The following is a 27,526-nucleotide window of genomic DNA, read 5'->3' on the forward strand; positions in this document are numbered from 1 at the left end:
GTAGCCTCGCTCCATTGCTCTGCGGTCTCTGGCTGCGCGTGCGCAGGCCGAGTGGCGGATGTAATTGGTAGGGGTGATTGGCGCGCCCGGCCCGCATGGGTCGGCTGACCGTGGGCCGACTGGATCCCGGGCACCTCGTACCTTCCCCGGGAGCCTCGGGGCCTAGGGCCAGCCGGGCTTCTCGTATCCGCAGGCCCGGGGCCAGCGACGGATGCTCTTTTTGTTGGCCGCCGGCCAGATGGAAGAGCCTCCTGGGAAGCCCCTCAGCTGTGAGGAGAAGGAAAAGGTGCCGGGGATGCGGGAAGGGTTGACTCAGAACTTTGATCCCCTTTCCCAGGATTTGAGGCCTGTCTTTATTTACGCCACTATCAGAGGGCGGCAGTGACTTCTCACCCACTTCCCTGGACTGAGGTGGCACAGGAAGTGAAAGTGTGGGAGAGCCCTGTGCTCCTGTGGTGGCGTTTGAAGAACGAAGTTTCTTTACAGCAGAAATGCAAAAGTACAAAATGTAAAACTGTAGATAAAGCTAAAGTCCGCTTTGACACCCTCCCCAGCCCACCTTGCACACTCTCAATCTTGGCTTCTCCCACCCCACCCCCTTAAGTAAATCTCTTAACAATCTGGATTTCACACCTTTTTGTGCACCTGTGTGTGTGTGCGCGCGCGTGCGCGTGTTGAACGGGCGGTGGGGGTGTGGAGGGGTGCGGTTGTGTTCTTTAACCACCAAAAAGCAATACGTTTTTTTGGAAAGGTGAATGTTCGTAAATGGTATGATCCGGATGGTTCTGCAACTTCCGTTTTCCTTCTGCGTGTTTAACATCCACATTAGTCCATGTTTACCTACCTTATTTTTAAAAGTTTTTTATAGTATCCTGCAGCGTGGAAGTGCCGCCTTTTCTTTACATATTACTCTGTTGAGAGCCTTTTAGGTTGTTTGCAGCTTTTCTTTCTACAACAGTGCTGCTCTGAATATCCTTATACATGACACCTTATACGTGGACCGGCGAATGTTAACTTGAATGCATCTTGGGCTGGCTCTACCAAGCATCGTGCTGAAACTCTTCATTCACAATAACTCATCAGTCCTCTTATCCCATTCTGCCTTGCAGTGGGGGGTGACAGGTCATTTACAAGTCAACAAGCTAATTCCCAGACGTTGATAAGAATGGTGATAAGTAGGAAGCTGTGAGAAGCAGTCTAGCATGGAGGTTAAGAGCACAGACTGCATGGGTGTGAATCATGCCGTTTATGAATTGTGTGACCTTGGACAAATTGCTTTCCCTGTGATCTTCCCAAAGCTAGCTCTTTCCTCCTTCAGGTCTGGGCTCAAATGGTAGTCCTCAGAAATGCCTTCCTCACCACTGTCTCTAAAGTAGTCCATTCTCCTGTAGCCCAGACACTCTCACATCACCCTGTTTGTCTAGGTATTGATTACCATGTGAAATCATCTTACCTGTTGATTTGTTTCCTTGTTTATTATCTGTACCCCTCACTATGTGTAAGCTGCCTGGGAGCAGGGGTCTTGACCACTCTGTATACCTAGCCCCTGGAACTATAACTGACACACGGTGGGTATCAGTTATTGTTCTAGGTGCTGGAGCTACCTGGACCAATGACTGATTCATTAGTCGAATGACTGTCTGAGGATGACAGCCCCTGCTACCTTCAAGGATCTCACAGTGAGATGGGAGGAAACAGAGAAATAAACAGACAATATGTGTAATAAGTACTGTGATAAAGCAAGCACAGAGGAGAGGTGGAATGCCTAACTTGGATTTGGAGAAGGACCTAGAAGCTTACCCCAGGGAAATAAAAATCTAAGCTGAGGCTTGAGGAATCAGTAGGAATTAGCAAAGTGAGTTGGGGAGGAAATGCTCCAGGTGATAGGAACAACTTATGCAGAGATGCTGAGATATTATAGAGCTTGATGTTGTGTGAGAACTGAAAGTAGAATGAGTCAGTGCTATTTCCTCCACTGCCTCTAGATGAGGGGCCTGCTGGGCGCTGCATGCTTGTGTTTGATAGGCACCGCATCCCTTCTCTCTGATGCCTCCTTTCCACCCGCTCAGTTTTGTTTGATTTTTTTTTTCCAGTTGAAGGAAAAATTAGCATTCTTGAAAAGGGAATACAGCAAGACGCTGGCCCGCCTTCAGGTAAGTGAATCTTATTCTCTCAAATTGGTGTTGTGGTACAAAGAATATAAAAACAGCTCTTCGTTTAATAAAGTTTTTAACAAAAATTTCTTTCTCTTTTTTTTTTTTTTTGCGGTACGCGGGCCTCTCACTGTTGTGGCCTCTCCTGTTGTGGAGCACAGGCTCCAGACGCGCAGGCTCAGCGGCCATGGCTCACAGGCCCAGCCGCTCCACGGCATGTGGGATCTTCCCGGCCCGGGGCACAAACCCGTGTCCCCTGCATCGGCAGGTGGACTCTCAACCACTGCACCACCAGGGAAGCCCCCTATTTCTTTTTTGTAAAATTGCTTTGTGAGCTGCTTTTGTTTTCTCTAGCGTGCCCAGAGAGCTGAGAAGTTTAAGAATTCCATTAAGAGAACAGTAGAAGGACAAGATTCCTTGCTCCAGCAGGAAGTTTCAACGCAGCTAACCCACACAGGTAAAGCTAGCCCATTCCCTTATACTTGCTTTATTTTTCATTTCCCAGGTAAATTTGGCTGTGGTTCTTTTTCTCACAGTCAGAAGATAAGGAGTGGCAGTAGACTCTTTAAAGTGTACAATTCAGTGGTTCTTTGTATATTCAAAAAATTGTATAATCTAGTCACTATCTAATTACAGAACATTTTCACCACCCCTAGAAGAAACCCTGTGCCCATCCTACCCTTAACCCCTGGGCAACTATTAACCTGCTTTTTGTCCCTGTGGATTTTCCTATCCTGGACACTGCATATAAATGGAACCATACAATATGTGGCGTTTTGTGACTATCTTTCACTTATCATAAAGTTTTCAACTGTCATCCATCCATCTATACATTTATCTAAGCATGCATCAGTACTTCATTCCTTTTTGCAGCTGAATAATATTCCATAGTATAGATGTACCATAATTTGTATATCCATTTGTCAGTTAATGGACATGTGGGTTTTTGCTACTTTTTGGCTATTATGAATTTTGGCCATTATGCTGCTATGAACATTCATGTACAAGTGTTTATGTGGACATATATTTTCAGTTCTTTCAGGTATGTACCTAGGTGTGGAATTTCTAGGTCACACAATAATTCTATGTTTAACTTTTTTGAGGAATTGCCAAACTGTTTTCTACAATGGCTGTACCATTTTACATTCCCACCGCAATGCACAAGGGCTCCAGTCTCGCCACATCCTTGCTAATACTTGTAATTTTCTATTTTTAAAATTATAACCATTCTAGTAGATATGAAGTGGTATCTAATTGTGGTTTTGATTTGCATTTCCTAGTGACTAATGATGTTGAACATCTTTTTGTGTGCTTGTTGACCATTTGTATATCTTCTTCAGAGAAATATCTATTCAAGTCCTTGCCGATATTTTAATTAGGTATTTGTCTTTTTATTGGTGAGTTGTAAGCGTTCTTCATATATTCTAGCTATTAGACCCTTATCAGACACATTATTTGTAAATATTTTCTCCCATTCTGTGAGCAATAAACTATTTCAGTTAGATTGCATATTTAGTTGCTCTTTTCCTCTCTTAACTTTTAGCAATTATATTTATTGCTTAAATATTGGAAAGGTGATTTTTTTTTTTTTTTTTTTTTTTGCGGTATGCGGGCCTCTCACTGCCGTGGCCTCTCCCGTTGCGGAGCACAGGCTCCGGACGCGCAGGCTCAGCGGCCATGGCTCACGGGCCCAGCCGCTCCGCGGCACGTGGGATCTTCCCAGATCGGGGCACGAACCCGTGTCCCCTGCATTGGCAGGCGGACTCTCAACCACTGCGCCACCAGGGAAGCCCGGAAAGATGATTTTTTAAAATTATATATGCACAAAGAAAAAAGTCTGGCTGGGAATATTTTAATAAAAAACAATAATCATTTCTTATGTTAGAAGTCAGGTAATTTATAATCATAAAATTGGAGACTAATGAAGTAGAAAAGTGGTATGAGGGACTTCTCTGTACAGCATGGTGACAATAGTTAATAATACTGTATTGTAGGGACTTTGCTGGCAGTCCAGGGGTTAAGACTCCACGCTTCCACTGCAGGGGGCACAGGTTCAATCCCTGGTCAGGGAACTGAGATCCCAGATGCCGCGTGGTGCGGCCAAAAAAAAATAAGAAAAGTGGTATGAACATTACTTGAGCCAAAAAAAAAGACACGAAGTAAAAAATTAGGTGAGATATGGGGGAAATGGGGAGATGTAGGTCAAAGGGTACAGAGTTGCAGTTATACAGAATAAATGAGTTCTGGAGATCTAACATACAGCATGGTGACAATAGTTAATAATACTGTATTGTAGGGACTCCCCTGGCAGTCCAGTGGTTAAGACTCCATGCTTCCACTGCAGCAGGTACAGGTTTGATCACTGGTCGGGGAACTAGGATCCTGCATGCTGTGCGGCCCCAAAAAAAGAAAAAAGGAATAATACTGTATTGTATACTTGAAATTTGCTAAGAGAGCTGACCTTAAGTGTTCTCATGACACACAAAAAATTGTAACTATGTGAAATGATGGATATGTTAGCTTGATTGTAGCAACATTTCACAATATATACATATACCAAAACATCACATTAAGTATGTACAATATTTATTTGTCAGTTGTACTTCAATGAAGCTGGAAGACAAAACTAAGAGAAAAGATGATTGCAATAAAGAATAGATCATCTTTTCGGGCTTCCCTGGTGGCGCAGTGGTTGAGAGTCCGCCTGCCGATGCAGGGGACACGTGTTCGTGCCCCGGTCCGGGAAGATCCCACATGCCGTGGAGCGGCTGGGCCCATGAGCCATGGCCGCTGAGCCTGCACGTCTGGAGCCTGTGCTCCGTGATGGGAGAGGCCACAACAGTGAGAGGCCCGCGTACCGCAAAAAAAAAAAAAAAAAGAATAGATAATCTTTTAGTTTAAAAATCATTTTTCCAGCACAATTCCGTTTTTGTTACATTTACTTAATATTATTATATTTCATCAGATCATGAAAAACTTGAACTTTGATCTGTCTGAACGAAATACCATTGACTCTCTTTTAAATAAATGTTTGGTAGTATTTATATGTAATATTTAAAAATAAATATGGGGTAGTTTTTATGTCATTTTAAAAGGAAAATATTAACTATATAATTTTTTCTCCTCAGAACCTAAAAATAAAGTATCTCCTTGTGACACATTACAAATCAACACCCACATCGATAAAGAAACTGGAGAAAAGACACCTATCACACTTGACCTTGAGCCTGAGTCCTTTAGCCCTGGACAAGTCCCAGCAGAAGGATCACGCATACAAAGATCAAATGACATCCAAGAACATTTTCCCTACAGTGTCAGTGGCCCTGATGGTAAGAAAAGGCAGAGTAAGCTGCTAGGGAGAAGAAAGAAACAGGAGAGAACATTTATTTCACAGGAGAGAGAGTCTTTCTTTGACATTGATTCGCTCATACTCTCTGGAAAAAGACTAAAGGAACAGGAAGAAATCAATAGAGAAAATCCTAAGACACCTGTAACTGAGATAAGAACTTACCTGTCAAGTCCTGAGTCTGGCATTCCCGATTCTCCAGCCCCAGTTACAGGAACTAACGTAGGGAGTGTATTAATTCTGTCAAACGCCAAACCCCAGAGAGATGTTGATGCACTCTTAAGAGGAAATAATTTCCCCAGGGTGACTACTCTTCCTTTACATCCTCCATCAGTCAGCAGTAGTGGTCAGCACCTTGGGCATGAGCCTCCTAAAAGTAACTGTGAACTTACTACTCACAGTTTAAAAAACATTAGCCCTGCTTCGCCTGTAAACTTAGAGACACAAAACGAAAAAATGACTGTCTTTACAGATAACCCAGGGGTAAACAAAAGTATAAGTGTACGTGGCCAGCCTCCTAGAAGTCCTAACTTGAAGGTAAATAATTCATGTTTTATAAATGAACTCACCCACGATAACTTAGTGGCAAATGAAAACCAAAACTTAAAAGAACAAAATCACACAGAGATGTCTTTTAAATCTCCCAATGATGCTCTTGGTGGTAGAAATGAAAGTCTTCTGGAAAAAGAAGTTCTAAGTCAGTCTAAGAGCCTTAGCCTAGAAGTAATTTCTCCTGTTTCTACAGAAAATCAAACACATTCTTGCACAGTGCTTGAAGGCCTTCTATTTCCTGCAGAATATTATGTTAGAACAACACGACGCATGTCAAATTGCCAAAGGAAAGTAGCACTGGAGGCTGTAATACAAAGTCATTTGGGTGTTGGAAAAAAGGGGTTTAAAAATAAAAATAAGGAATCTGCTAAAAAGTTAAACGTTTCCAATGAAGAAAGTAACCAAAGTGAAATTAAGATGTCGGACACGTACGCAGAACAACCAAGTTCAAAAAGTCCTCAGAAACTTCTCTCGTTAACTGAAGTCAACTCTCCTGCTGGCCCCACTAAAGATGACTTTCCTAGGAAGGCGGTTACCCAGCCATCTGGTAGAAAACGCAAAGGAAGAAGAAAGTCAGTCTGCACCCCTCTGTTAGATCACCATGAACTACTTTTGCCAACTTCTGGCACATCAGGTGTTAATAGGTCCAAGGAAGAAGTTGCCTTGCACAAAGATCAGAATGAAAAAGCAATTATTCATGGTAAGAAGAGAAGTAAAGGTAAATTGAGTTGTGGTTGATGGTGGTGGTAGCTAACACTATGTGCCTGGCACTTTCTAAATGTTATACTCACTGAATCATCACACCAACTGTACATGAGGTAGAATCTATTTTTATCCTCACTTTACAGATGAGGAAACTAAGGCAAGGAGATGAAAGTATCTATCTTTAAAATGACAGAGTCAGAATTAAACCCTAGCTGGATGGTGCCAGAGTTCACAAATATGGTTGAAAAAGTTGACACTTAGAAAATATATTGGATATTTACCTAAAATTAGTGTTTATTCAGGTACCATACAATCTTTTATCCATGGGGAGAAGTAACTAATACAGGAAATGTTTTTGAAATAAAATTAAATCTGTGTCAGAGTAAGAGTCCACTGACGAACTCTTAGGGATGTTTGTCTAGCAAAATGCAATTGTTCTGAGCCACTTTTGGGAGAAAAATATCTAATACAGTCTCTCTGAGTTTTGTAGGACACAGATTTTGAAGGATATCAAGTGACATGTTATAATTTAAACTTCTTTATTCATTTACTCAGGAGTTATATCTGATAAGCTGAGCACAAAATCTAGATCATTCACTCCAGTTCTGTGTGAGAGCTCAGCAACTTTCTGTAAAGGGCCAGATATGAAGTATAGTCTTTGTGCTCCATCACAGCTACATGAGTATAGTGTGAAAGTAACAATAGACAATATGTAAATGTGATCATCTCAATAAAATTTTATTTACACAACAGGCAGCCAGCTGCTCTATACCACTGGATGCAGGCTTTGGTGTATGAGCTACAATTCATTAATTTAAAAATAATAATCATGACTTCTTTATCATCATTTTTTAGGCCAAAAAGGAAACAAAGGAATGGGAATGTAGGGCAATCTGATAATAAACTTGAAATGTTCTTTTGTATACTTTGAAATAATCTGCTGTGATTTCAGTAACCTGCAGGTACATTAAAAATTTTTTCTTGTGGTGACCGTCACATACCATAAAGTTAATAACCTTTTTAAATAAAGTGAACAATTCAGTGACGTTTAGTACATTCTCAGTGTTGTGTCACCATGACCCCTATCTAGTTCCAAAACACTTTCATCACCCTAAAGGGAAACCCCATACCCATTAAGTGTCTTCCCATTTCCTCTTGTCAGTCCCTGGCAACCACCAATCTATTCTATCTCTGTGGACTTACTTATTTGGGGTATCTGATATTAATGAAATTATACAGTATGTGACGTTTTGTGTCTGGCTGCTTTTACTTAGCTAGTTTTTGAGATATACCCACATTGTAGCTTGCATCAGTTTATGGCTGGATAATATTCAATTGTATACATGAACCACAGCTTTCTTATCTGTTTATTAGGTGTTGGATGCAGCTACACTTTGAGTGATACAGAATTCCGGTCGCTCTAAGTCTAGTCAATTACTCTTTGCTTGAAAAGGGGACTAAGTTTTCTTCAGTGAGAAGGGCCAGCATTTCGTAGACTGTACTCTGGTAGCCTGTTGGAATCATAGTTCTGGATCAGAAAGGACTTTAGAGATTCTTAGTACAGTTCCCGTAGGAGGGACAAAGAAAATGCAGTGAATTGACTTGCCCAAGGTAACACAGCAAGTCAGTGGCAGAGCTGGGACTCCACCCCCGTCTCCCTTCTAGCTAGTGCTGTCAGCACCACATTGATTTTGCTCCTGCAGGAGGAGCTGCTAGGGAACCACTAACCTATGGCTGATTTTTGAACTGGTCACTGAGATTTCAGAGTCATGGGTGGGAAAAGTAATGAACTCTGCCCTATATTGGAGTTTAGAATCTCACTCTTCATTGGGAATTAATATCTCTTGTTGGGTATTTGTTCTGTTGCTTTCTGTTTTAGAGAAGGAAGGTCATTGTCACAAAGACGACTCCCTTTCTTACAGTAATTACGTGTATTTACCTTTGGATGATGATGCTTTCAGTTCTCCAGTTCGTAAGAGTGAAATGCTAAATTTAAAGCATCTGTCGCCTTTTCTCAAAATCACAGACTTTCAGTTACCTGATGAAGACTTTGGGCCTCTTAAGCTTGAAAAACTGAAGTCTTGCTCAGAAAAGCTGATGGAGCCTTTTGGATCAAAAATATATGGAGAGGGACATCTTAAAGGGGGAAATTGTGTTGCTGTGGAGGAACCGACCCCTAAACAAATCACTATAGAAAAGGAGGATGGGAAAGAGGAGCTGATCATCCTGCCAGGAAAGGCACATCCTAAAATGCCAAGCCAAAAAAGCCAGCCTCAGGCGAAGGGCCTTTCTTCATCCATTTTACTTTTCACTCCTGTAAATACTGTTGTATCTCATGATAATGACAGACCGACAGCAGACCTGTGCTCACCCGCTTTCCCCGTCTTAGGCTCTACTCCAGCTTTTGGCTCCCAAGCCCATGGAGAAAAGGTGTCTGCAGAGGTTGTTGGACAAGCTTGCTCTACAGCCCAGCTTTCTCACTTAAAAGCCACAGTCAGCCTTGCTAGTGACCATAAACAATTTCGGAGCAGCCCACCAAAATTAGATAGCAGCCTGCATGTGGCAGGAAGGGAAGGACAGCCTTCCCGTGACTGTGACTCTGGTCCCCAAGCAACACCTCTACCCATCGAGTCATCAACCTACAAAGAAAATCAGCTCCGTGGAAACACGTGCCAGGAATCACGGAAACATTCCACTGAACAGGTACAGACTGCTTCCTTTGTGAAATTTTCTCCGAAGAAATGAAGTATCTTAGTGAATATGGACAGCATGACCACCTTACACATCAGTTCCTCAGTGTTTAAGAATGTTTTAACATGTTTCTGTGATATGGCTTCACTATCAACATTAAGTTCATTCTGGGGAAATTAGGATTCATTAAAAAATATATTTTTTTAAATATAAGGGATCCTATTCTCTTTGTTATCAATGAAGCTGTTGCATTTGGAACTTTGCTGCTGTTACCATAGAAAATAAAACATAGGAAATAGTTTGATGAGTGAGTGATGCAGGCAGATATCATACATAAAGTATAAATTAATTATGTGACTTTTGTTTCCACAGACTGAAATAGCAGACGTTCCTTCTTGTGATAGCTTAAACCCAGGCACCCTACAATTGGTTTCAAAGTTAAAGGTTGGAAGACTGTTAACTTATAATATGTCTTGTGTCTTACATGTGAAAAATGTGATGAATTGATAGGAAAATGCAGAAGAATTTGATCATTAGAAAAACTTGATAGAATAGATTCAGAAAAACTTTTAAATTCTTTGTTTTCCGCAATATTTACCTGTGAATATATTTTGAGATCTGAAGAAGAAGTTTATGTGTCAAGCTATTGCCAAGAACAACTTAACTCTCCGTATCTAAATTTTAAATCAGGTATTTTGACAGAGAGAGAGGGGGGTCATTTATGACTCTCCTACCCAAATGATGTAGTATTTCCAGAAGAATCACTTATGGTGATTTGTAAGAAAATGGATAGCAGTTCTAGGTTATGACATAGTGAATGGTTAATTTTCATATGCTATGTGTTATATATGGTTCTGAGAAATATAAATTATAATATTCTGTTAATGATATTTTGGTAAATCCTGAGAAGTGGATTAGACCCCTGTCCTGGTTAACTTTTTATACTTGAAGTAGGATGGTGTAGAGCGGGGTTTTTCAATCTCAGTACTGTTGACATTTGGGGCTGGATAATTCTTTCTTGTAGGGGACTGGCCTGTGCATTGTATGGTATTTAGCAACAACCCTGGTCTCTACCAGTAACACCCCCTTCCCAGTACTGATGACCAACAGTGTCTCCAGATATTACTAACTGTCCCCCAGGGGAGGGTTGCAAAATTGCCTCTAGTGGAGAACAACTGGTGTAGAAGAAAGAGCTTTAAATCCACATAAACTATTTCTGTGGATCACTGGCTGTGTGACGGACAAATCATTTAGCCTCTGAGCCCCAGATTCCTTTTCTATAAAAGACACATAATGATACCTATGTTGTTTCAAAGCTATTCATGAATCAGTTTTAATAACTTAGTTTCTTAAAGGAATCAACCATTTCATTCATATTTTCAAATTTGTAGGTAAAAAGTTATTTATTATTCATATAGCTTTTTGGTCTGTGTATATGCAGTTAAGCCTCTCTCTTCTCACTCCCCATTTCTATATAAAAGTATTTTTTTTCCTATATCAGACTTAAGAGGTTTGTCCATTCTATAGGTCTTCCAAAAAAGCTGGTTTTTGGTTGTGTTGATTGTTAATTGAGTTTTTTGATTTCCTATTTCATTTTTTTCTGTTTTTATCCTTAGTAATTCCTTCCTTCTGTTTATCATTGTGCTTATTTCACTGTTCTACTAACTTCTTGAGTTGCTTGCTTACTTTATTAAAAAAAAATATATATATATATAAATACCTTTATAATTATAGGTTTTTGGGTTTTTTTTTGTTTTGGGGGGTTGGGGCATACTGCTTTGGCCACCACATTCTGCATGTTCATTTAGAAATAATATGTTCTTTCAGTTTTATTCCCTCTTCAACCCATGGGTGCTTCATCAGAATGTTTAATTTCCAAAGGTTCTTATGGAACTAATGTTCTAATTAGTTCTTATGGTCTATTTTTTTGTGGTTAAATCTGAATCTTTTCCAGTCTGGAGCTACATGTTTTTAAATCTATCATTGTAAATGTGTATGGACAGCTGTTGTAGTTACGCAAGACCCACAAAGCTCTTTCTTTTGACCTGCATAAAATTTTAATTACATTTAGTTGGTATTTCATCTAATCCTTGTAATCCATTACTTTTCATATTTATTCTTTTTATTAAACAGCCCCCAAGGATCCCTTTAACATAACTGTTGTTGCCATTCTGTGTCAGAATCCTTCAGGTTCCTGTTCTGTGGATGTGAGTGCCATGTGGTGGGAAATAGCTGGTTTCAAAGAGCGGTGTATCATAACTGCTTGTGAATATGTAGTTTCTCTTTGGAAACCTCTGGATACTTGGCAGTGGGAAAAAATTTATTCCTGGCACTTCGCAGAGGTAAGTCAGAATATTATAGCTGAAAGAGATCTTTCCAATCGTTTGCATGGTAATATAGATGTGCAGCTTACCAAAAATATGGGATCTATGACTATGCAAGACAGAGCAGAGAGATGCGGTTTTTACCCAACATTTTATTATGAAAATATTCAAGCATACAGAAAAGTGGTGCAGGGGGCACCCATATACCCAGCATCTAGTCTCTACAATTAACACTGTGCTTTATTTGCTTTATCATATGTTTATCCAGAGATGGATTTTTACACTAGACCTGCTGGAGGAGCTTGGAATTTCATATCTGTTCTGACTTCTAAACTTGCTGATACCTCTGTTCCTTACCTCTCACCAAAATGTTATTTCTGCTTTTTTTCTGTATATACTTTCTTCTGTCCTTGTCTACCTTTGTACATATCTTACACGGTTGCAATCTTAGTGTGCCTAAAATTTTTAAGCCTGCCTTTTCTTACCGTATAAACATGTTTCCTGGTTTCTACATATTCTTCATACTTACTTATTTGTTTATTTTGAATTTTATTTCTCCAGCTTTATTGAGGTATAGTTGACAAATAAAATTGTAATATACTTAAAGTGTAGATTTGTGATGTACACGTGTGATGATTTGATATACATACACACTGTGAAAGCATTCCCATAATCAAGTTAATCGACACACCTATCACCTCACAGTTTCCTTTTTTTGTTCTTGGTGAGAATGCTTAAGATTTACTACTGTCTTGGCAAATTTCATTCTTGTTCTCCAGTGTACCCCCAGCTTCTAGCACTGTACTCTGCAGAGTGCTGCTCAATAAATATTTGTTCAGTGAATAAACTTACTTTAAATGGCTACATATTGTTCCATTCATCCACATGCCAGAATTTATTTAATTATTCTCCCATTGCTAGAGCATAGATTGTGTTAAATAAATGCCACAGTAAACACTATTATGCACATAGCTTATTTGGATTTAAGCTTATAAAAAGGGTGTTTGCTGAACGTTTTCACATTTGTTCAAATGTTGGAAACTATCCTGATATAATGACACTAGAAAGGAATGTGACAAATTTTGGAAAATTTAGATTAATTAAAGATGAAACAACCAAATATAATTTTTGGCTGCTTTGTTTTATTTAGGTCCCAGTATTACAGATAGTTCTAGTGCCTGATGTTTGTAATCTTGTGTGTGTGGCTTTGGGAAATTTGGAAATCAGAGAAATCAGGTATGTAATTCTCAAGGAGTATTTTTTTCTTTCCCTTGATCTTTCTCAGCCTGTTTTGAGCACAAGTTATAACTTAGTCTTGAGTCTTGAAAGAATCTAAATTTAGTCTAAAGAGAGATTTGTTAAAAAACAAACAAAACCATCAATGACATCCCTAACTGAAGTTTCCTTTTAAAGTTTGAACCTAGTTCTTTAATATTAAAGACTTACTCCTGACATCTCCGCATTTTTCCTTATATTTGGTTTAGGGCACTACTTTGTTCTCCTGATGGTAAAAGTGAAAAGCAAGTGCTCCTGAGTTCTGGAAATATAAAAGCTGTGCTTGGCCTGACAAAGAGGAGGCTAGTCAGTAGCAGTGGGACCCTTTGTGATCAACAAGTAGAAATCATGACGTTTGCAGAAGATGGAGGGTAAGAAAAGCATTGGTTGATTTTAACTATTAGATCAAGAATGATTTTATCATAGGGTTTCAGAGAGAGCTGAATCAGTAGCATCTTGTTTTCTCTGCTGTATGTGTAGTATAGCAGGTTCTGCCTCAATACTGGGCTATAACACAGAAGCAGTTCAGGGGGGTGGAGCCAGACGTGGCAGGGAAGAAGGCAGTGGAGCAGAGAGGCTCAGCAAGTATAGTTAGTTCTTCAGTCTCCCTTGACATCTCTGTGTGTCCTTTAAGTATTACAAATACCTCAAGATCCTATACCCTTTCTGGTTTCACAAACTCAGTTTCCATTGCTTCAGGTACCATCTGGATGCTGGCTACTTGCAAACATATATTTCTAACTCTGAGCTCTTTCTCAGCCTCTAGACCTGCATGCCTACTTATTAGACATCTCATGGATACCTCAAATTCAACATGCTAAAAATGGAACTCACAGCATCATCCTCTATATCTGTTATACACTCGTTACACTTTGTGATTTTTTAAAAATTTATTTATTTTATTTATTTATTTTTAGCTGTGTTGGGTCTTCGTTGCTGTGCGTGGGCTTTCTGTAGTGGCGGCGAGCGGGGGCTACCCTTCGTTGCGGTTGCGCGGGCTTCTCATTGCAGTGGCTTCTCTTGTTGCAGAGCATGGGCTCTAGGCGCACGGGCTTCAGTAATTGGCTCACAGGCTCAGTAGTTGTGGCTCGCAATCTCTAGAGCGCAGGCTCAGTAGTTGTGGCACATGGGTTTAGTTGCTCCGAGGCATGTGGAATCTTCCCGGACCAGAGCTCGAACCCGTGTCCCCTTCATTGGCAGGCGGATTCTTAACCACGGCGCCACCAGGGAAGCCCTATTGTGATTATTTATCTGTCTTTCCTAATAACGGAGGGCATGGACCTTGTTTGTTTTATTTAATCCGTGACCTGTTGCAGTAAAATAAGCAAGAGATAAATAATTGTTTGCTTAAATTAGGAAAGCATTAGTGGAGATGGGGAGAAACAGATGGATTTGAGAGAGATGAGATGGTAAAGTCATTAGGACTTGGTGATTGAGTAGAGAGGAAGGACACAAGGATAAAGTCCATGTTTCTGGGTTGCTCACTTGGGTGGGTGGTGGAACGGCTAGTCGAGATAGCAGTACAGAAAGAAACACAGGGTTTAAAGAGAGAGCTGGTGAGCTTCATTTTGGATATGATGAAGTTGAGGTGCTTGCAATATATCCAGGTAGGTAATATGAAAGTAATAAATGTTCATTGTAGAAAGTTTAGAATACATGTGTTTTCTGGCTGAAATTTTTTTCTGGCATTAGGTTAGTGTTTATTATGCGTAGTTCAATAATATGTAGAAGGGCTGCTTAGAAACTGCTTTGGTAGAAAGTGCTGATTTTTAATACTGTTTTTAATGCAGAAGCAAAGAAAAACAGTTTTTGATGCACCCTGAAGAGACTATACTAACTTTTGCTGAGGTTCAAGGGATGCAGGAAGCTCTGCTTGGTACCACTATAATGAACAACATTGTTATTTGGTAAGCTTTCCCTCGAGGGCCTCAGTTTCCTCATCTGTAATATAAGGATTTACCTCTAATTTCACAGGGTTATTAAGATTAAATAAGAAACTCTGTAAATATGATTGTGTTTTTGTTTGTTTACTATCAAATGCTATATACTTGTCTTAACAAGATTAATTCAGACAGTCCAAGCAGACAATTTTAAAATAAATGAAATTTCTTTTTGTTGACAAAAATCTACTGCTGGGAGTTCCCTGGCGGCCTAGTGATTAGGATTTGGCGCTTTCACTGCAAAGACCCGGGTTTGATCCCTGGTCGGGGAGTTATCCCCCATGCCTCGCCGCACGGCCAAAATACAAAAAAAAAAAAAAAAAAGTATTGCTTCCAGTTAATGTCTGAGTAGCTTTCTCAGACTAATTCTCCTACTTAAAATACCAATGAACTCTGCACAAAATATAAAAATCAACTATCTGAAAGCACTAGAGAGCAAGAAAATAAGAAATATGCTGGAGGAAGTTCAATACTTAGAAGAAGGAAATGTCACTGGGCGAGTTTCCTGTTCAACGGGCAGGCCCCAGTCTGCACACTCAGTTATTAAAAGCCTGATAGAAAATGTTCTGTCCTGCTGGCTTAAAGGACCGAAGGATAGAGATCAAGGTAACTACAGCAGCTAGAAAGCAAGGAAGAAAAATCCCAAAAAGTAGAGAGCCAGAGAAGGAGCCCTAAACTCTGGCTATATTCTCTACCTAAATATCTGGCTGACCTTTAAACTGCATGTATGCAGGACAGACTTGAAGCAGCCCAGGTAAAGCAAAAAGAACTGAACCGAGTTTTCGGCATTTGGAATTTGAGTTTAGCCAATTTCACTGTTTACTAGGGGGAAAAAAGTCGATATTCTTCAGAGGAACCTAACAGAATGCAGTTTATGTGATGTGTCATTCATAATGTCTAGAATACTATCCAGAATTACTAGATGTATAAAACATGATTTCAGGATTCAAATTAACACATTTGTGGTAGGGAAACTGAAGTCGAAGAGTCCCCAGCCACCTCTCTTTCCTGACCATGGGAGAGAACCACACCCCGCCACAGGTGCTTGTAAGGTTAATTTGTAGTAGGAGAATGGTTGATTTTTTTTTTTTTCTCAGAAGGCTTCTCCATTAACTATTCCCTTAGGGCCAGAATGGGTCTTGGTGAAAGAAAGTTAAGATGTTAGTGTCACTGCTCCCTGCCTGTTCTGCATTTTCCAGTCCTAACCCTCTAGGAATAAACTAGGAAAGCGTGACCCCTGAGAGAAACTTTGTCCCCTCCCCACCAGGGAGCCTCTGGAATTTGACCATGACCTAATCTGCCAGAAGACTTTGTTTTCAGATGTCCTGCTGTCTTCGAGGAGCAGGTTTCCACTTTAGGCCCTTTCCTCAGGGTTTCCACACATAGGTCTTGTTTGAGAACAGTGTTCTTAATAAAACTTGTCTTTTCTATTCTTTTTGCTATTTCTGTAGTCTGGACTTTCATTGTTTGGCTCCTATACTATTAATATAATCTAGTAATTGGTCTCCTTGCCATCAATCAACATTCAACCTCCAGATCATCTTTTTTTTTTTTTTTTTGTGGTACGTGGGCCTCTCACTGCTGTGGCCTCTCTGGTTGCGGAGCACAGGCTCCGGACACACAGGCTCAGCAGCCAAGGCTCACGGGCCCAGCCGCTCCGCGGCCTGTGGGATCTTCCCAGACCGGGGCACGAACCTGTGTCCCCTGCATCGGCAGGTGGACTCTCAACCACTGCGCCACCAGGGGAGCCCCCAGATCATCTTTTATACTATTACTTTATAAATACTCATCCTCCCAGTCCTCCTACCTCCCGCCGCCAAAAATAAAACCTTCAGTGGGGGCCCATTTTGCTTTTTGCAGCTTTCATTTCCCTTATGCTTCACAAAAATTCCTCTCCACCTGTTCCCTATTCCTTCACTCCCTTTTTTCATTCCATCCTTCAGTTCCCCCCTTCTAATAATAACAGCCTTTGGCATTTCATAGATAAGGGATCACAATGGAATTTGAGGCTAGGAAGGGACCTCTATACTTAACCTGTAAGTATCAGTTTAAGTTTGCCTTAAGTTGCCTTAAGTTCTGTTGTAGCACCTCAACCCTCATTGATGTTTTCCTCTCTGAGTTCATATTGCCCTTATTTTTAACTTAGCATGTACTACCTTGTATTATGAAAGTCCTTGAAGATAGGTACTGTATCTTATATCTATTCTCAGTGTCTGTCTTAGCTCCTTGCTTAGAGTAGTTACTCATAGATGTCTATCAAAAGCTATCATTTACCTTTTGGGCTCTGTATAACTTCACATTTACATATAGTAGTTGTTCACCTTCCCTATTGACCTCCTGATTTGTTAGATGTCTAAAGTGATTCATGTTACAATCAAGGTTCAGTGGTCCTTTTTGAAACTATTGCTGAAGGTCTAAATATTTAATCTTGATCAAGCTATATTAACAGAGCACCCATCTTTCAATTATTTACTAGGTATTTGAGTCTCTACTTATGTACCATTCTCTGTGAGAGATGCAGATATGAATCAGATATGAATTTTGGTCCCAAGGCCCCTAAAATCTAGTAGGGAAATAAGATTGCTTTGCAATTCAAAGTATATAATTCCTTTACAATTTACATAAGGTCAAAGTGATAGAGATTTAAACAAAGTGCTTTGGGATTTGGGGAAAGCGCAATTACTAAATACAGAACTTGTACTAACCTCAGTAAGGGATAAACCATTCTGGTGTTCTTCATATGAGGAAAACCTTGCATAAGTACATGATAATTTAGTTTTCTTTCTTCAGTTTTTATACACAGTACCTCGTGCATAGAAACTTCAGAAGTATTTGTTGAATGAATATATTATACCCTATTACAGTATATATTAAATAAAAAATGAGGCCTATGGATAGTACTATAGGGAATTGGAGGAGAGGAGATTTCTGTGGACTGGGGCAGACCGGGAGGAGTGATGGAGTCTAAATTGAGCTCATATAGCTGGGAGGGGATGGGACATAATCTAGGCCTTAAGGAATAGATAGGCATTGTCAATAACAGGGATGAGAATTAGTCAGTAATGGGGAGCGCGTTGGAAGGGATAGCTTGAACAAGGATATAGAGCCAGGAATATGCACAATATTTTGTCCAGACAATGAGAAGCTTTCAAGTAAGGGAGCATTGAGTAATATAGTATTGCAGCGCTGGATTCACGAGGGTTATCAGTACCATGAAAAAGAATTCGGACTTTATCTTGTGGCTAATGGGGAGCCAATTGAAAGTTTCTCACCAGTAGAGTAACATGGTAACAGTTAATCAGTGTCACAAATCCTCAATAAAGCTAAGGAGTGGTTCCAACAAACTCTATTTTTTTCTTCTTTGTATTCACCCTCTCTTGTCTTCCTTTTTCCATTTTTTATCCCATCTCAGTCCATTTTCTCTCCATTATCTTGGACTAGCCACATTATCTTTTCTCTCCACTATCTTGGTCTAGCTCTAGTATAAACGTATATTATAGAGACATAATTATAAGTCTATTTTAGGTGTAGTCTCTCCCTTAACCAAATTTGGTTTCCTGACCATTGTCTTCCATGGAAAATACAGGCATAACAAGAAGAGTGATAAAATCATAATAATAGAGCTATGCCATGTGCCTAATTTCAATACAAGTAAAATGAGATAATGAAAAACTTTTCTCATGGAATGTGAAAAGATTTATCCCTCGTGGCATAGCAGATTCGATCTAAAGCTAAACTATTAAATTATACTGTTGGCAAAGTTAAACTATAGTTTTATTTTTAGCTAAATTGGTGGCTAAACAAAACTAAGGTGCTGTGTCCCTTAGTTTTTCCCTTGGTCACCTCCTAAAGGACTCTGTGATAAATAAGAGAACATTATGTGAAAACCAATTTGCTGGAAGAATATTACAACTTATTTATTTTTGGTGTCCAAGGAATTTAAAAACTGGTCAACTCCTGAAAAAGATGCACATTGGTGATTCCTACCAAGCTTCAGTCTGTCACAAAGCTTATTCTGAAATGGTAAGTAATGATCTGCTGGGACCACTTTGTGTGTTACTGTTGGCCTCCCTGAGTGAGAGCAATAACTTAGTAAGTAGTAATTACCTGACCCTTCCTGGTGCCTATTTTTTTTCAAAATTGGATAGCAGTGTTTGTTCTTTCTTAAAATTTATCAGTGAAAATAAGTGATGGCACACTATGACTGGGTAAAATTTCTGGCTGTATGACTTAAGGGCAAACCTTGATTTCCAGCTGTGAATTTGTACCTAGACATAGTATGCCTATTATCAGACTCGGCTCCCAACCACATTGCCATAAATGATTTATGATGTGAATGAATGTCCTTAGGAAGGATGATTAAATGGTCCTAGACATGTTTTTCTCTGAGGCTTTAGGATTCTCATATAGAACCCAACACAGCTTCTTAGCCATTGCGTTAATGGACTTGGCTTACAGTCCAGTGTTAACATCTGAACAGGGTGAAGGTATTTGTCCAGGAGTCAGGGATAACTGCCTGAGTATCCACTGTTGAGCCACGAGCAGAGGCAGAAGCAGCCAGCTCAGCGCTGTGTGGAGACTGACCGGCCCAGTCACAGTGGCAGCTCTGTGAGCATCAGCACCCAGAAGCTCTGAACACAAAGGATGCATCTTTCCCTAGCCTAGCAGCATCTGTGGAAATGAACTCAAAAGTTGTGTGATCTTAGGGACTTCCCTAGAGGCCCCCAACTTACAACCAACCAACCCACGCTTCCACTGCAGGGGGCATGAGTTCAGTCCCTGGTCAGGGAACTAAGATCCCATATGCCACAAAGAAAATGTTGTGTGATCTTAGATAATCTATCACATTATCTTGGGGCTAACTTTTTTTTTTTTTTGCGGTATGCGGGCCTCTCACTGTTGTGTCCTCTCCCGTTGCGGAGCACAGGCTCCGGACACGCAGGCTCAGCGGCCATGGCTCACAGGCCTAGCTGCTCCGCGGCATGTGGGATCTTCCCAGACCAGGGCACAAACCCATGTCCCCTGCATCAGCAGGTGGACTCCCAACCACTGTGCCACCAGGGAAGCCCAGAGGCTAACTTTTTTCATCTTAAAATAAGAGGGTTGAATTTATTTCTAGAATGATTAAATGTACCTACTAGGCATTTAAATAATTTTACATTTTTGTTATTACAACATTAATACCTATTTGATATTAAAACATTTAACACAGAAATGTATAAGATAGGAAGTAAAATTTCTCCATGAAGCCAACCTCCAGAAATAATAGTTAATAGTTCAGTACAGGACTCAGCAAACGTTTTCTGTAAAGTGCCCAGATGGTAAATATTTTCAGCTTTGCAGGCCACGTGGTCTCTGTTGCAGCTACTCTGCTCTGCCACTGCAGCCCCACGTCAGCAGAGGTAATACGTAAACAAATCGTGTGGCTGTGTTCCAATAAAACTTTTTGGACAATAAAACTTTGAGACTTGGATTTCATATAATCTTCATGTGGCACAAAATGTTCTTCCTCTTTTTTCCAACCATTTCAAAATGCAGAAACCATTCTTAGCTCATGAGCCATGCAAAGATAGGCATTGAGCCAGATTTGACCTATAGGCCGCGGTTTGCCAACCCCTAGTTAAGTGTATAGCATGTAACATTTTTTGACTCTTGGTTGTTTTTTAATTATAAAGGTAATTCATTCTCATTATAAGAATTCAGTCATTCTGTTGATAGAAATGGATGAATTAGAAATGAATGTTATTAATCTTAAGATGGCCCTATAATTAATTTTCCCTATTTTACCCCCCAAAATAACTACTTTCAACATACAACATACATATATATGTATATATACATGTATGTGTGACATATATTTTCACACACGATAATGTTATTATTAGAATATGTAATTTTAAAGCCAGGAGAGGTCTGTAACACATTTTCCCACAGAAACAACTATAGGTGATGGTGTCTTTTTTTGGTCATTTTTACTCTATAAATAAATAGGCGATTGCAAACTGGCCTGAAAATGCAGTCACCAGTTAAAAGATTGTTTTTATGAGAAAATGTGTTCTGAATTTTCAAAAACCAACTTACAGATGAACATTTCTAGTCTGAGGATTCCCTCCATGTGTTTATATGCCCTTTTTTCTTATGCCAGCATTTTCCCAAAGAGATGTCATGAGATGTAAGTAGGCTGTAAAGTGGAGGAAGCTGGTAAGTCAGCTAGTCATGCCTGCAAAGACTGGCTGTAAAGTCATGGGGAGCCCTCTGCTGGAGGAGCCAGAAGTCCAGCTCAGTGATACCCTCAACAGTTCTGCCTGGAAAAGAGTGAGCCAGGGATTAAATCCTGGAAATTTAAGAGCCTGTTGACCGTTCCTGTAATTCTTTAGTTTTGTCTCTGCCAGTGCTTTTTTCCCCACATACTCTTGATGATTTACTTGGTCATTAATTTTTCTCCTAAATCAGGGGCTCCTGTTTGTTGTTCTGAGTCACCCTTGTGCCAAAGAGAGCAAGTTGTTGGGAAGCCCTGTGTTTCAGCTGATTGTGATTAACCCAAAGACGACCCTGAGTGTGGGTGTGATGCTCTACTGCCTTCCTCAAGGGCAGGCTGGAAGGCAAGTGTGTTATTGCCATTTAATGAGTATGACATTTTAAGAAGCATTTGTGCAAATACAGAAACCAGATATTTTTGTGTCACTGACATGAATGGAAACATGAAATACTACAGATCATGGTAAAGAATGTTAAGAAGTGGGATGGGGGGGACTTCCCTGGTGGCGCAGTGGTTGAGAGTCCGCCTGCCGATGCAGGGGACACAGGTTCGTTCCCCGGTCCGGGAAGATCCCACATGCCGCGGAGCGGCTAGGCCCGTGAGCCATGGCCGCTGAGCCTGCGCATCTGGAGCCTGTGCTCCGCAACGGGAGAGGCCACAACAGTGAGAGGCCCGCGTACTGCAAAGGAAAAAAAAAAAAAAAAGAAGTGGGATGAAGTATGAAGTTGAGTAGATCTGAGTCAAACCTCAGATTCCCTACATCCTATGATCCCCACTAGTATGGCACTGGATAGGTATTTTATGTGTTTTCAAGCCCGGTTTTTTCCCATACCCAAAACATTTCAAATACAAAGTAATTAATATTCTCTACAAAAAACTTACTATAATTTATGTTCTTTTCATGAAACCTAAATTAAGGAAGTTTTAAATGTACAAAGATATCTTTACTTTGAAATCTTGACTGAACCTCCATCATGGAGGCAGTTGATATTTATCTTTTGATAAATATTTATCTGTTGACTGATGAGAAGATCTATTTACCAATGCCACAGTTATTGTCATCCCAACAGTTTTCTGAGCTATGTGAAGCTCTGAAGTAGTGCTTATATTAGGCGAACCAAGCAACATCTGAAGGTATCATTTATAAAGACTGCCTTTATTAATGTTTGAAAATAGACCTGGTAAATCAGGATCACAAAGTTTAGCTTTAGTAACTCACAAGGGTAAGGAACCTTGATAGTTACAATGTATATTTCTATGTTTCTTTGGATCTTGTGCAAAGCTTGCAAGATGATGGCATGTCTAAAAGTCTCTCTCCCTATGTACTTAGCCAGCTGTGGCATTTCTGCATACACTCTTAGCTCAGCAAGAACCTCAGAACTCTCATCTTCAATATATGCTTGCATAACACTTGTTTTCTTGGATATAAAGAGAGAACCATAGTCATTGGCCTAGAAATTGAGGATACAGATAACTACCTGGTCAAGCATTTCCTTTGTCACTTTTCAAACCCATTTGTTTAGTAAATCTTGAAAGCCTATTTGGTGCCAATCCTGTAGGAAGCACTACTATTTTTAATCTCATGGGAGTTAGAAGAGAAACCTAGTGAGCTCGAGTTTTTGAGCACAAGCCACCTGTTCTCCTTGCTTGGCCTTTGCAATAAACCTTTTTCCATTCAAAAAAGAAACAACTAGTGACTGCTCTTCAGGGCACACAATGCCATGAGGCTTGCACTTTTGGGGAGCACAAAGGATGGAAAGGCACCTTTATTGGCAGTGGAGTGTTGGGGAGAGACTGTCAGGGAAAACTTGACGGATTTTCAAAAGAAGGGCTAGGAATCAGCTATACAAAGTTGGGTGCGAGCCAGAGATAAAATACATCATTCATTTCACTCACAATATTCACTGAGGGCTGACTGTGTACCAGGCTCTGTGCAGGGTGCTGGTGACGTGGCAGTAAGGAATAATCATTAATTTTTATTAAGCACTTCCTATGTGTTAGGTACTGTGCTAAGCTTTTTATATCAACTGTTTCATTAAACTTCACAACAGTCCTATGAAGTAGGTACTCATATCATCATATCTCTGTTTTACTGATGAAGTTAAATGACTTGCCAGGGTTGCACATCTCTTTGTTAGAATTCAAACCCCAGTAGCTGACTGCAGAGCCCTGTCTTAAAAAGACAACCAGATTTGTTTTATGATGTTTACATTTTTGTGGGACCAAACACGGAAATAGGCGAATCTCCCATAGTGAGGAGTGCTGTGAAGATAAACAGAGGTGCTGCGATAGAGAGGGAGCAGAGTGTATGTGTGTGTGCGCTCTCAGATCTCTGAGTATGTATGACCTTTCTACGGAGGTGACAGGCCTGAATGATGACCAAAACCCAGCCAGGCTAAGCTCTGAGGTTAGAGCTGCCAAGGAGAGGGAAGAGCAAGAGCGGAGACAATTAGGTGAGACGGAGCTCAGCTGGTTTGAGGAGTGGGAGGCAGGCCCCTGTGAGCTGGTGTGCTGGGGATACAGAGGTGCATCAGAGAGACAGGCAGGGTCTCTAGTGATTATAGCCAGCAGTCCTGGATTGCAAACACAGGCATTCCTATTTCCAGGTAATTTTGTTCTTCCTGAGAGCACGGTTTGGGCCTGTTTTTTTTCATGTTTTTTTCTGTTTGTCTGTTTTTTTGATATGTGATCTGAACTGTCTTTTCTCTGTTTGCTGTTAGGTTCCTGGAAGGTGACGTGAAAGATCATTTTGCAGCAGCAGTATTAACTTCTGGAACCATTGCCACTTGGGACTTACTCCTAGGTCATTGCACTGCTCTCCTTCCACCTATCTCTGACCAGAACTGGTCTTTTGTTAAATGGTCAGGTGCAGATTCTCATTTGCTGGCTGGACAAAAAGATGGAAATATATTTGTATACCGCTACTACTAAGTTAGGGTAAGGTTGAAACACCGTGTTCTGGATATTTTTAGCCTCTTAGTACTTTTTGGAATTGTTACTATAAAGGAGACTATTTGAAAGTCATTTAAAATGATTACCTGTATTCATTCAGACAGACTTTTTACTCTGTTGGTAGGGGCCCTACTAATCTTGAATGTTCATTTATACTTATTTGGGGAAACGGATTTTAGGTTGATTTTTGTAATTCCTCACATTTGCATATTTGCTTTTAAAGGTGTATCTACATAAAGCTTCAAATGTTAATAAATATTTATTTTGATACATCCTGTTTAGCATATTTTTTCCTATCCTATAAAGGTCATTTTCAGAAACAAGAACTAATTATTTTACAACTAGAATATTTAGTCAATGATGCTTGCATAGTAAAAGTAAATTTCAGTTAACTCAGTATACTAATACGCAATTACTTTTTATGCTACGTACAATACTTTATTTTCACATATCTACCTATTTAAACGCTAATTTAGAAATGCTGTTGTGCTTTTTCATTCTCACGTGCACCCTTGATACCAGTGCCTGCATTTTCCCAAGAGTCACTTAGAGTCAACAACACAGCTGTACTGAGTACATCATCTTCACCTTTGCCTAAGCGGTTTGAGAGACGGCAATTTTTAAAGTCCTAATCTGGTGGTATCATTGGAAACTTCATCCCAATCTACAAGTATTTATTTGCCTAACTTTCTTGAGTATATTAAGAGTATGTATTCATGATCTATATAAGGTAACTATTTGCACCATTACTTCTCTTTTAAAGATACCTTTTTATGCTATTACTGTAGTGGGTTTTGCTAACTTCATTACTACCCTTTAATACATTTGAATGAAAGATTTAATTTTCTCTCCTATACTAATTCTTTTCTCACTGTCTCTAACCTCAAATGAGTTAATACTTTGCAAGCACATCATAGATAGTAGATGGATTTTCACAAAGATTTAATTTACGCAGGAACCCTGGGTAACATGTTATCTTGATTTTAAGAGGTAAGAAAACTGAGTAGATCTAAGTTAGTAACACTAGAACAAACACTGAGTATGTACTTGACATAGTAGGTGTGAAAATGATTGCTGTGAGGCTCCCACCCCTCAGAAGTGCACAGGTTAGTGATTTAATTTAAATACTGTGTTTTAAAGTGAAAGGGTGTGTTCAGAGTTCATCTATGGAAGCTCAAATGGGCAAACACAACACAGGGGGTTTAAGAAAAGCTTCATGAAGAATGACAACTTAGCTGAGTCTTGCAAGGTGAGTAGGTCAGAGCAGAAGCGAAGGATATTCCAGGCAGCAAGGACAGTATGGTGTGAACTACAAACAACGCAGTGTTACCAGATGATTTTGCCATGGGGAATGGACTCAGGAAGCTAGAAAGGTAGCCAGGGAGCTTGTGAGGCGTGTTAACAAACCTGGACTTTATGCTGCAGGTGAAGGGGCTGTTGAAGGGTTTGAGCAGTGAGGCGATAAGGTCCCACTGTAGCCACAGTGAATAATGGATTTATGGAGGCCAAGAGTAGAGGCAGGGAGACGCCCAGAAGGGCCTGACCTGTGGCAGGGGCAGTGGGAATGAAATAGCTGAATCAGAGAGAGATTTAGGGGGGAAAAGAAACAAGCAGGAGGACTAAGTGAATGCATGATTAGGCAACAGGTGAAGGAGTCTTCAGTTTCTGTCTTACTGGGGTGATGGTGTCAGCAATTGAAATAAGGAACACACAAGGGGGAAAGAACTGATCTGAGTGCTTATAGATCATCTGGCAATAGGCAATTGGATCTAGGACTGTGAAGCTCAGAGAAGAGGCCAGGCTGGAGGCAGGTGGCAATTAAAACCTCTGGAGTGAATCAATTCTGAAGACTTGTATGTTTAAAGTCAAGAATGGGTCAAGGACAGACCCCCAGAATCAATGTTTAAATGATGAACAGAGGAAATAGAGCCATGAAGAAGGCAGGAAAGGAATGGCCAGGGAAGCTGTGTCTATTGGACTTAAATTAAGATGCAGTGGTGAGGTTTATGAAAAGTTTTAGTGCTGGGGGTGGGAGGTCAAGTAAATCTAGATTTCAGTGGATTAAAGGGTGAATAGGACAAATTAACTTACTTACAAAACAGAAATAGAGTCATAGATGTAGAAAACAAACTTACGGTTACCAAGGGGGAAAGGATGTGGGGAGGGATCAATTGGGAGATTAGGATTGACCTATACACACTGCTATATACAAAATAGATAACTAATGGGGACCTACTGTATAGCACAGGGAACTCTACTCAATACCTTGTAATGACCTATTTTGGAAAAGAATCTAAAAAAGAGTGGATATATGTATATGTATAACTGATTCACTTTGCTGTACAGCAGAAACTAATACAACATTGTAAACCAACTATACTCCAATAAAAATTAATTTTAAACAAGTGAATAGGAAGTGAGGAATTAAAGACCGAAAGAGTAGATTATTCCTTCAAGAAGGTTGACTATGAAAGGAAGGAGGAATGGTGATATTAAAGATACATCAAAGGCTAATGGAGGAGGTCTCTGGCCTTGTTTTTAGACTAGGAGAAACTTTGGCATGTTTATGGGCTCAAGGGAAAGAGCCAGAAACAAAGGAGAGGTTGAAGATGTAGGGGAGAAGAGAGAACTGGTGGTACAAGGTCCCAGGGGGAACAGGAAGGGATGTGACAGGAGTGCAAATGCGCTGGGAGGAGGGAGGGATGACTGGTGGGCTGGTGGGGTGATGTGTGCAAGAAGCTGACATAGTTTATGCTTACACATCCTTTGATGGGAGTGCTACTGAAAAGCACCAGTGCTCTCTCTTAAATCTTCCCCAGCTGCTAAGGACTTGATCTCAATCTTAATAATGAACCTTTTCCCCTACAGACCATCTAGGCTGACATTTTCTCTTTATGTGTTTGCTGAAGGGAAAAGTAGCTCTCCCCAAATATGTCATTTTAAAAGAGGTGATTTATTATGTTTGACCAAAAGAATTCAATGTTATCCAGAAATACAGAGACGTTATGAGAAGAGAGGGTTCCAAACATGGACTTGGTAGGCTATCAAGCTCTTCCCGAGTGCTCCTTCTGAGATCATCATAGATCTGGCCCATGGGTCTGCCACAGAGCATGGCCGAGAAGGTGTAATCAGAGGCTGTTGTGTCACTGGTGACTTAAGCAGATCTTATCGGCCCTAATCCTTGGACTCCAGTCAGATTTTTGGCACCAGTTTTCTGCAGAAATGGAAGGCTGCTACTTGAGGTGGAGCTTGGCCATTTATTCACTGACCATTCCAAAGAGGTGATAAAATTGCTCTTCCAATTGCTTAATAAGCAGTGAAGTGGTGGT

The 27,526-nt window shown here is 40.3% G+C and overlaps 1 protein-coding gene across 4 annotated transcripts; it reads left to right on the top strand.

Moving 5' to 3' along the window:
* Window positions 1–72: 72 nt before the first annotated feature.
* On the top strand, window positions 73–24,424 carry PALB2 (partner and localizer of BRCA2). 4 transcript variants are annotated; one of them, XM_060077751.1, is made up of 13 exons: window positions 73–286; window positions 2,094–2,153; window positions 2,508–2,610; window positions 5,282–6,751; window positions 8,636–9,459; window positions 9,820–9,891; window positions 11,628–11,789; window positions 12,922–13,007; window positions 13,256–13,417; window positions 14,837–14,953; window positions 18,922–19,009; window positions 21,440–21,588; window positions 23,966–24,424. In XM_060077751.1, exons 1-13 carry the CDS (start codon window positions 212–214, stop codon window positions 24,174–24,176), a joined length of 3,579 nt encoding a protein of 1,192 aa, XP_059933734.1. In that variant the 5' UTR covers window positions 73–211; the 3' UTR covers window positions 24,177–24,424. The 4 variants fall into 4 exon arrangements, with proteins under 4 accessions (XP_059933734.1, XP_059933735.1, XP_059933733.1 ...); XM_060077752.1 differs by having other exon boundaries at window positions 8,783–9,459; XM_060077750.1 differs by lacking the exon at window positions 73–286 and having other exon boundaries at window positions 750–2,153.
* The last annotated feature ends 3,102 nt before the right edge of the window (window positions 24,425–27,526 follow it).

This window comes from Mesoplodon densirostris, chromosome 16, assembly GCF_025265405.1.
Source record: "Mesoplodon densirostris isolate mMesDen1 chromosome 16, mMesDen1 primary haplotype, whole genome shotgun sequence".
NCBI lineage: Eukaryota > Metazoa > Chordata > Mammalia > Artiodactyla > Ziphiidae > Mesoplodon > Mesoplodon densirostris.